Source organism: Chrysemys picta, chromosome 13, assembly GCF_011386835.1.
Source record: "Chrysemys picta bellii isolate R12L10 chromosome 13, ASM1138683v2, whole genome shotgun sequence".
Classification (NCBI taxonomy): Eukaryota; Metazoa; Chordata; order Testudines; family Emydidae; genus Chrysemys; species Chrysemys picta.
Window position 1 is genome coordinate 208,153 of NC_088803.1, and position 11,217 is coordinate 219,369.

The 11,217-nt window shown below is 44.3% G+C and overlaps 1 protein-coding gene across 1 annotated transcript; it reads right to left on the reverse strand.

Annotated features, from left to right (window-relative positions):
* Positions 1-473: 473 nt before the first annotated feature.
* On the reverse strand, positions 474-1,599 carry LOC101936324 (olfactory receptor 4E1-like). The gene has a single exon (XM_005312843.2). The coding sequence runs from the start codon at positions 1,539-1,541 to the stop codon at positions 567-569; it is 975 nt and encodes a 324-aa protein (XP_005312900.2). The 5' UTR covers positions 1,542-1,599; the 3' UTR covers positions 474-566.
* Between the last annotated feature and the right edge of the window lie 9,618 nt (positions 1,600-11,217).

Below are 11,217 nucleotides of genomic sequence, written 5' to 3' on the forward strand. Positions count from 1 at the left end.
ACATTTTAAAAGTAAAAATGTTTTGATTTGAGATAATTTTTTTGTTTCAAAGTTTACTTTGATTTTATTATTTTTTTTAAAAGCTAAAAAAACAAACAAAAAAATTCAGTTTCAGAGTGAAGGAGACATTTCATTCTACCCAAAATTATCCCTCCCCTTCCCCCCCCCTACATAATTGTTTGGAACTGCCAGAGAACCAAAAATAAATTAATTTTGTTAGCTCTGGTAAGCAGCACTCAAGCTTAACCCCCTAACCCCGTCCTCCAATGGGCCAGTTAGCTGGACTATAAGCCACCACTTAACTTGAGCTAGAAATTGGTGAGTGTGTATAGGAGCTGGGTTAGGGGCAATACTCAAGTTACACCATGAGCGATCACGGCGGTGAAGACAATCCCGAAAGATGGACAGATCACCACCCATCACTGTTTTATCTGGGTGAGAAGAGATAAATATTCATAGAGTCCTAGATACAAAGGCCAGAAGAGACCACTGTGATCATCTAGTCTGGCCTCCTGCATGACACAGGCCAGAGAACTGCCCCAAAAACGATTCCTCGGGACTCAGGGTCATTTGTTTCTGGAATTGACCTGCCTCGCCTGCAGTTTGTGCAGTGCCTGCAGCATGTCCTCGTTCCTCAGGGTGTAGATGATGGGGTTAAGCAGTGGAGTGACAGCCGTGAAGAACACTGACACCACCTTGTCTGCGGCCAGGCTCTTAGCTGGCCTGAGGTAGATGAAGATACAGTGGCCCAGGAAGAGCGTCACCACCGTCAGGTGGGCGGCGCAGGTGGAGAGCGCCTTGCGCCGCCCCTCGGAGAAGTGGTTTCTCAGGGAGACGAGGATAACCGCGTAGGAGACCACCAGCACCACGAAGCAGACCACGGAGATGAGACCTGAGTTGGAGACGATGAGCACCTCAAAGACATAGGTGTCAGCGCAGGCCAGCTTGAGGACCAACGGGACGTCGCAGAAGAAGTTGTCAATGGCATTGGGGCCACAGTATGGGAGGTTTAGGGTCAGCGCAGTCAGGGCCACGGAGTGGACCAGCCCACCCAGCCACATGGCTGCGGCCAGCTTCAGGCAGAACCCGCGGCTCATGATGGTGCCATAGCGCATGGGGTTACAGATGGCTGCGTAGCGGTCGTAGGCCATGATGGTGAGGAGGAAGATCTCGGTGCAGGCGAAGAGGTGGAGGAAGAACATCTGGGCGATGCATTCGCCAAAGGAGATGGTCTTCCTCTCCACTAGGAAGTCAGCCAGCATCTTGGGCATCACCACGGAGGAGTGGCAGACGTCAATGAAAGAGAGGTTGCTGAGGAAAAAGTACATGGGGGTGTGCAGGCCTTGGTCATAGACGATGGTGAAGACAATGAGCGTGTTCCCCAGCAGGATCAACATGTAGATGACTGTGAAGAAGGCGAACAGGACCAGCTCCAGGGCGTGATTGGTGCTCAGGCCAGAAAGGATGAACTCATTCACCCTGCTCTCATTCCACACCACCATGTTCTGTCTTGGGTTTATTGCCCTTGGAAGAACGGACATGATGGGAGAGGCAGGTGGTTAGTTGTGGGATAGATGTTGCAAGAAGTGATAGCAGTTATTTGGTACCAACATTTTGAAGCCCTGTGCACGAGGAGAGCCAGGAAAAATGTGCAGAATACATGCATGAGGAGAACCATGCAACACCTGGAAAGCTGGTCAAAACTTGGGAATTTCTGTTCCACAGGAAAATTCCAGGGTTTAAAAAAAAAAAAAAGTTCTCATTCTGATTTGGCATAAAAACTTGAAAATTCAAAATTTCCTGCAGAAATGAAATTGTGAAATTTAACATTTCGGAAAAATCAAACTGTTTCTGTTTTACTTTTTTTAAAGATGAAATGGAGCATCTGGCTGCCCTGACTCCCAGGGATTTCTTATGTTGCCCTGACCCCTGGGGTCTCCCGGGGCTCCCCCCAACTCTGGGAGACTCAAGACTCTGCCCCTGACTCCAGCTTTAAAATCTGTTCAAGAGGAAAGAAGAACAAAATTCCATGCAATAAGAGAGCCCTGCAGAACGCATGCAAAGGAGAGCTATGAAGAATGCATGTGATGGGAAAGCCATGCAAAAATCCATGCCACAAGAGAACTGTTGAAAATACATGCAAGGGAAGAGATGTGCAAAACGCACGCGGTGGGATAGCCGGGCAGAGCGGTAAATAGATCAAGCTCTGTTCCAGGCCCATTGGGCTGCTTGAGCCGAGTCCCAGTTCTGTCCCTGCTCCCTCACACATGCTCTGGGGGTAGGGACACTCTACAAGGGCATGACAGCATTCGATCCCCGCTTGGTTGGGTCCTGTAGGGGCCTAAATGCTGGCCACCGTCTTGGCTAGCTAACCAGGGATTGACCTGTGGACCTTCATGGTTAATAGCATGGGCTGCTACACCTTGAGCGAGCCAGGCTTCACTCACTGCTGCTGGCACAGACCCATATCCCCAGCAAATGGGGCTCAGCGGGGGCATAGAAGGCCCCAGCCTACTGCAAATAATAAGGGCTGTTCAAGCATTTCCCTGCGCAAAGAGTTTTAAATGAACAATTCACTTTTGTTCAGAAAACTTTGTTCAGTTTTTGATTTTTTTAATTTTACAAAAATATTTTTAACACCCTCTCCCCTATTTCCCTCCATTCCCTGCATTTTTCCAATAGGAAAATGTCAAAAGGCAGTAACAGGTGACAGATATTAGTTGTGTCACTTAATGGAGATCTGGAAGAAGTTTGGTTACAATGCCAATGACAGCCAGGTATAACTTGGAGAACAGAAGAGAAAAGAGAAAATTATAATATAAGAGGAAATTAGGAGAGAAGAGAAAACACTGATAACTTTTCATTGACAGTGACATTTTTTTCCATTAATTTTTTTATAAAATAAATCAGAAGTGTTTGAACTTTTCCACACAATCCTTTTCCTAGACGTTTAGGCCAGAAGGGACCATTATGATAATCTAACCTAACCTTCTCCATCACACGGACCAGAGAATGTCACCCAATAATTTCTGCATCAAGCCCTTAACCTCTGTTTGAGCTAGAGGGAGTCTATAGGAAAGTCCTCTAGCCTTGATTTACAGACTTCAAGTGATGGAGAATCTACCAAGTCTCTGTGTAGGTTGTTCCACTCACTGTTCAAACTTTGTGCCTCGTATCTAGTCTGATTTTTTGGTAGCTTCAATTGGATCTCATGCCCTTTGCTGCTCAATTTCAGAGCTGTCTGCTGCCAGAAGACTTTTGCACATGTAGGTATATCTATCCAACGTAGACGTGTCCTAAGCATGGAGGGAGCAGAGAGACACGGTTATGAGAGGAAATGGAAGGAGGTGATTCAGGGGCTGTAAGCCAGGAGATAGCAGCTGTCACACACACAGACATGCGCTCCTTCCAGCAGAGGCAGCAGACAGACAGACATTACAGAGAGATAGATGGGGCAGCTTTCTCTCTCTCATACACATCGGCATTCTGAGCAGGACTCATTCAGTCAGTAGGGGACAGACAGACAGACACACTCTAATCTTCCCTCAAAGAGAGGTGCTAGCATAAACCAAATTTAGTTAAGTTACTTGACCAGGTTACCTGGGGAGGTGTGGAATCCTCAAGTATAATTACGCATGCCAAAAAAGAATTTGAAGAGCAATTAGCAAAAGACAAACTGGCAGCACAATGTTTTTTTAAGTACATCAGAAGCAGGAAGCCTGACAAACAATCAGTGGGGCCACTGGACCATCCAGGTGCTAAAGGAACACTCGAGGAAGACAAGACCATTCCAGGGAAGCTCAGTGAATTCTTTGCATCAGTCTTTACTGCAGAGGATGTGAGGGAGATTCCCACACCTGAACCATTCTTTTTAGGTGACAAAACTGAGGAACTGTCCCAGATTCAGGGTCATTAGAGGACGTTTTGGAACAAACTGATAATTTAAACAGTAATAAATCACTAGGACCAGATGGTATCACCCAACAGTTCTGAAGGGAATCAAATATGAGATTGCAGAACTATTAACAGTGGCATGTAACCTGTTATTTAAATCAGCCTCCATATCAGACGACTGAAGGGTAGCTAATATAATACCAATTTTTTAAAGAGGCTCCAGAGGCATAAGAACGGCCGTACCGGGTCAGACCAAAGGTCCATCCAGCCCAGTATCCTGTCTACTGGCAATGGCCAATGCCAGGTGCCCCAGAGGGAGTGAACCTAAAAGGTAATGATCAAGGGATCTCTCTCCTGTCATCCATCTCCATGGACAGACAAACAGAGGCTAGGGACACCATTCCTTACCCATCGTGGCTAATACCCATTAATGGACTTAACCTCCATGAATTTATCCAGTTCTCTTTTAAACGCTGTTATAGTCCTAGCCTTCACAACCTCCTCAGGCAAGGAGTTCCACAAGTTGACTGTGCACCGTGTGAAGAAGAATTTCCTTTTATTTGTTTTAATTTAATTTTATCTGCCCATTAATTTCATTTGGTGGCTCCTAGTTCTTGTATTATGGGAATAAGTAAATAACTTTTCCTTATCTACTTTCTCCACATCACTCATGATTTTATAGACCTCTATCATATCCCTCCGTAGTCTCCTCTTTTCCAAGCTGAAAAGTCCTAGCCTCTTTCATCTCTCCTCATATGGGACCGGTTCCAAACCCTTAATCATTTTAGTTGCCCTTCTCTGAACCTTTTCTAGTGCCAGTATATCTCTTTTGAGATGAGGAGACCACATCTGTACGCAGTAATCAAGATGTGGGCGTACCATGGATTTATATAAGGGCAATAATATATTCTCCATCTTATTCTCTATCCCCTTTTTAATGGTTCCTAACATCCTGTTTGCTTTTTTGACCGCCTCTGCACACTGCGTGGACATCTTCAGAGAACTATCCATGAGGACTCCAAGATCTTTTTCCTGATTCGTTGTAGCTAAATTAGCCCCCATCATATTGTATGTATAGTTGGGGTTATTTTTTCCAATGTGCATTACTTTACATTTATCCACTTTAAATTTCATTTGCCATTTTGTTTCCCGATCACTTAGTTTTGTGAGATCTTTTTGAAGTTCTTCACAGTCTGCTTTGGTCTTAACTAGCTTGAGCAGTTTAGTATCATCCACAAACTTTGCCACCTCACTTTTTACCCCTTTCTCCAGATCATTTAGGAATAAGTTGAATAGGATTAACCACTAGTTACCCCTCTCCATTCTGAGAATTTACTATTTATTCCTACCCTTTGTTCCCTGTCTTTTAACCAGTTCTCAGTCTGTGAAAGGACCTTCCCTTTTATCTCATGACAACTTAATTTACATAAGAGCCTTTGGTGAGGGACCTTGTCAAAGGCTTTCTGGAAATTTAAGTATACTACGTCCACCGGATCCCCCTTGTCCACATGTTTGTTGACCCCTTCAAAGAACTCTAATAGATTAGTAAGACATGATTTCCCTTTACAGAAACCATGTTGACTTTTGCCCAACAATTTATGTTCTTCTATGTGTCTGACAATTTTATTCTTTACTATTGTTTCAACTAATTTGCCCGGTACTGACGTTAGACTTACCGGTCTGTAATTGCCGGGATCACCTCTAGAGCCCTTTTTAAATATTGACGTTACATTAGCTAACTTCCAGTCATTGGGTACTGAAGCCCATTTAAAGGACAGGTTACAAACCTTAGTTAACAGTTCCGCAACTTCACATTTGAGTTCTTTCAGAACTCTTGGGTGAATGCCATCTGGTCCCGGTGACTTGTTACTGTTAAGTTTATCAATTAATTCCAAAACCTCCTCTCGTGACACTTCAATCCGTGACAGTTCCTCAGATTTGTCACCTACAAAAGCCAGCTCAGGTTTGGAAATCTCCCTAACATCCTCAGCCGTGAAGACTGAAGCAAAGAATCCATTTAGTTGCTCCGCAATGACTTTATCGTCTTTAAGCGCTCCTTTTGTATCTCGATCATCCAGGGGCCCCACTGGTAGTTTAGCAGGCTTCCTGCTTCTGAGTACTTAAAAAACATTTTGTTATTACCTTTTGCATTTTTGGCTAACCGTTCTTCAAACTCCTCTTTGGCTTTTCTTCTTACATTTTTACACTTAATTTGGCAGTGTTTATGCTCCTTTCTGTTTACCACACTAGGATTTGACTTCCACTTTTTAAAAGATGCCTTTATATCTCACTGCTTCTTTTACATGGTTGTTAAGCCACAGTGGCAATTACAAGCAGGTACGCCTAACTTTAATGCCACTCAAACTGAGTGAGGCTATAGTAAAGAACAGAATTAATCAGACACACAGATGAACATGATATAGTGGGGAAGAGTCAACATGGCTTTTGTAAAGGGAAATCATGCCTCACCAATCTATTAGAATTCTTTGCGGGTGACAACAAGCATGTGGACAAGAATGATCCAGTTGATATAGTGAACTTGGACTTTCAGAAAAACTTTGACAAGGTCCCACACCAAAACTCTTAAGCAAAGTAAGCTGTCATGGAATAAGAGGGAAAGTCCTCTCATGGATCAGTAACTGGTTAAAAAAAATAGGAAAGAAAGGGTAGGAATAAATGGTCAATTTTCACAATGAAGAGAGGTAAATAGCAGGGTCTCCCAAGGATCTGTACTGGGAACTGTGTTATTTAACATTCATAAATGATCTGGAAAAGGGGCTGAACAGCGAGGTGGCAAAATTTGCAGATGGTACAAAATTACTCAAGATAGCGTAGTCCGAAGCAGACTTCAAAGAGTTACAAAGGGATCTCACAAAACTGGGTGACTGGGCAACAAAATGGCAGATGAAATTTAATGTTGATAAATGCAAAGTAATGCAGGTTGGAAAACATAATCCCAACTATACATACAAAATGATGGGTCTATATTAGCTGTTACCTCTCAAGAAAGAGATCTTGGAGTTTTCATGGATAGTTCTCGGAAAACGTTTGCTCAATGTATAGCAGCAGTCAAAAAAACTATCAGAGTGTTCGGAACCATTAGGGTAGGGATAGATAAGACAGAAAATATCATATTGCCTCTATATAAATCCAAGGTATGCCTACACCAAGAATACTGTGTGCATTTCTGGTCACCCCATCCTGAAAAAGACATACTATAATTGGAAAAGATGTAGAGTAGGGCAACAAAAATGACTAGGGGTATGGAACAGCTTCCATATGAGGAGAGATTAAGAAGACTGGGACTTTTCAGCTTGGAAAAGAAATGACTAAAGGGGGATATGATAGAAGTCTATAAAATCATAAATGGTGTGGTGAAAGTGAATAAGAAAGTGTTATTTACTCCTTCACATAACACATTAACCAGGGGTCACCCAATGAAATTAATAGGCACACAACCTGTGGAACTCATTGCCAGGGGATGTTGTGAAGGCCAAAAGTATAACTGTGTTAAAAAAAAGAATTAGCTATGTTCATGGAGGTTAGGTCCATGAACTGCTATTAGCCAAGACAGTAAAGGATACAACCCCATGCTCAGGGTGTCCCTAAACCTCTGACTGCTGGAAGATGGGATTGGACAACAGGGGATGGATCATTGGGTAATTGCCCTGCTCCGTTTACTCCCTCTAACACATCTGGCATTGGCCACTCTCGGAAGACAGGATACTGGGCTAGACCATTGATCTGACCCAGTAGGGCCATTTTTATGTTAATCCCCATTTTTTGAGGTTTTTTTTTTTTTTTTTTTAAGAATACGTTGGACAAACACCTGGCAGGGTTGGTTTTGCTTGGTCCTGTCTCAGTGTGGGGGGAAATGGACTAGATCATTTCTCACGGTCCCTTCCAGCCCCAAATTGGTACATTTAATAAGATCATAGCAATCTTCTTTGTATAAGTCTCTAATAAAGGTGAAACAAGCAGTCAAAAAATATGAAATCCCAAAGTAGCCAAGGTTTTCTGAAGTTATAACAGAAATAGTAAAGCAACAAAAACCAAACAAAACTACCTTCTCCAACCAATCAAACCTAAATAGAAGCAGAAATATTTTTATAAAAATCCAAATTGAATAGAAAAAAAACACTTACTCTTGTTGTAGTTCCCAATGCTTAGGGCTCTCTGGACAATCATTGCATCTGGGCTAACTCCTAATACTTCACTTCTATGAACTAAGAAGTAAAAATTGGGACTTCTCTGTCTAAAGCAGAAGCAGCAGAATTGCCCTTTGTGCCTGTCTCGGATTATTTTAATTTATCAGAGAAATCAATTATAGTTTGTATTTAACAGGCAGTTTCTGTTTTGCTGCCAATAATATCAAAATCATTGGTGAGTAGGTTAACAATTTTGTTCCTGCTTTTAGGGTTCTGTAATAGACAGCTGGTGATTTACCAGTGGAAGCTTTTTAAAAAACAAGGTTTTTTGACTAATTTTCCAACAATCGTTGTTGTGCAAATAGGAACCTAATGGTACAATTTCTTGGTCTACTTCCTCAGAATGCAGTGACTCCTGTGCTAATTCTGTGTTGCTCTTCCTAGTCATTAATGCTCAATCTTCTTATAACAAAGAAGGATTTCTAGGTGAATTCTACCTGCAGGGGATCCCCATAACTTCTAGCCCCAGAGATCCATAGCTGCTGCAGGGCAGTGTTCTCAACCCCAACTATATAACCTTTTGCACTGCTGTAAATTCATTGCAATGTGACATCAATTTGTGCTGGTACCTAAGAAAAGTTTTGTACTCCAGGGACTTGATGTTGTCTGACTTGTGGCTGAGTTGCAAGGGGAGTTGTTAAGATGTCCAAAGTTTTTGAAGGTACAAACTTTGTGAGAGTTTAACAGCTGCCACTGGGATTGGAGTCCTAACGTTAGATCCACAGCTGGTGTTAATCAGAAGAACTCCATTGGAGTCAATGAGCCAGATCCCCAGCTGGTGTAAATTGGCCATTGCACCAATGGGGTCAATACAGCAGCATTGATTTACTGGAGAAGCTGAGGATCTGGACACTGGACATGTGTTTGTGAAATGGCCTTTAGAATCACAGAATCTCAGGGTGGGAAGGGACCTCAGGAGGTATCTAGTCCAACCCCCTGCTCAAAGCAGGACCAACCCCAACTAAATCACCCCAGCCAGGGCTTTGTCAAGCCTGACCTTAAAAACCTCTAAGGAAGGAGATTCCACCACCTCCCTAGGGAACCCATTCCAGTGCTTCACCACCCTCCTAGTGACATAGTGTTTCCTAATATCCAACCTAAACCTCCCCCACTGCAACTTGAGACCATTACTCCTTGTTCGGTCATCTGCCACCACTGAGAACAGTCTAGATCCATCCTCTTTGGAACCCCCTTTCAGGTAGTTGAAAGCAGCTATCAAATCCCCCCTCATTCTTCTCTTCTGCAGACTAAACAATCCCAGTTCCCTCAGCCTCTCCTCATAAGTCATGTGCTCCAGCCCCCTAATCATTTTTGTTGCCCTCCGGTGGACTCTTTCCAATTTTTCCACATCCTTCTTGTAGTGTGGGGCCCAAAACTGGACACAGTACTCCAGAAGAGGCCTCACCAATGTCGAATAGAGGGGAATGATCACGTCCCTCGATCTGCTGGCAGTGCCCCTACTTATACAGCACAAAATGCTGTTAGCCTTCTTGGCAACAAGGGCACACTATTGACTCATATCCCGCTTCTTGTCCACTGTAACCCCTAGGTCCTTTTCTGCAGAACTGCTGCCTAGCCACTCGGTCCCTAATCTGTAACAGTGAATGGGATTCTTCCATCCTAAGTGCAGGACTCTGCACTTGTCTTTGTTGAACCTCATCAGGTTTCTTTTGGCCCAATCCTCTAATTTGTCTAGGTCCTTCTGTATCCTATCCCTACCCTCCAGTGTATCTACCACTCCTCCCAGTTTAGTGTCATCTGAAAACTTGCTGAGAGTGCAGTCCACGCCATCCTCCAGATCATTAATGAAGCTATTGAACAAAACCGGCCCCACGACCGACCTTTGGGGCACTCCCTTGAAACCGGATGCCAACTAGACATGGAGCCGCTGGTCACTACCCGTTGAACCCGACAGTCTAGCCAGCTTTCTATCCACCTTATAGTCCATTCATCCAGCCCATACTTCTTTAACTTGCCGGCAAGAATACTGTGGGAGACCGTATCAAAAGCTTTGCTAAAGTCAAGGAATAACACGTCCACTGCTTTCCCCTCATCCACAGGCCCAGTTATCTCCTCATAGAAGGCAATTAGGTTAGTCAGGCATGACTTGCCCTTAGTGAATCCATGCAGACTGTTCCTGATCACTTTCCTCTCCTCTAAGTGCTTCAGAATTGATTCCTTGAGGACCTGCTTCATGATTTTTCCAGGGACTGAGGTGAAGCTGACTGGCCTGTAGTTCCCTGGATTCTCCTTCTTCCCTTTTTTAAAAAGATGGGCACTACATTAGCCTTTTTCCAGTCATCCAGGACCTCCCCCAATCGCCATGAGTTTTCAAAGATAATGGCCAATGGCTCTGCAATCACATCCGCCAACTCCTTTAGCACCCTCGGATGCAGCGCATCCGGCCCCATGGACTTGTGCTCATCCAGTTTTTCTAAATAGTCCCAAACCACTTCTTTCTCCACAGAGGGCGGATCACCTCCTCCCCATACTGTGCTGCCCAGCGCAACAGTCTGGGAGCTGACCTTTGCGACAAAGTTCCTCCTCTATCTTGGTGGGTCCTGCACTTATTGGGGGATTTTCTTGCCTCAGAGATTCACCATGTGGGTTGGGGAACAGCCCAGAGACCTTCCCCTCTGGGAGAACCCACAGTCCAGGTCAATCAGGAGGTTTGGAGGAACCTGGGCCCGCCCTCTACTCCGGGTTCCAGCCCAAGGCCCTGTGGACTGCAGCTGTCTATAGTGCCTCCTGTAACAGCTGCATGACAGCTACAACTCCCTGGGCTACTTCCCCATGGCCTCCTCCAAACACCTTCCTTATTCTCACCACAGGACCTTCCTCCTGGTGTCTGATAATGCTTGTGCGCCTCAGTCCTCCAGTAGTAGTAGTAGTAGTAGTAGTACACACTCTCAGCTCCTTGCACCTCTTGCTCCCAGCTCCTCACACTCACACCACAAACTGAAGTGACCTCCTTTTAAAACCCAGGTGCCCTGATTAGCCTGCCTTAATTGATTCTAGCAGCTTCTTCTTAATTGGCTCCAGGTGTTCTAATTAGCCTGCCTGCCTTAACTGGTTCTAGCAGGTTCCTGATTACTCTAGTGCAGCTCCTGCTCTG

Bases quoted from the DNA above. Each gene is read 5' to 3' on its own strand.
- LOC101936324 (XM_005312843.2), bottom strand. From the start codon at position 1,541: ATGTCCGTTCTTCCAAGGGCAATAAACCCAAGACAGAACATGGTGGTG.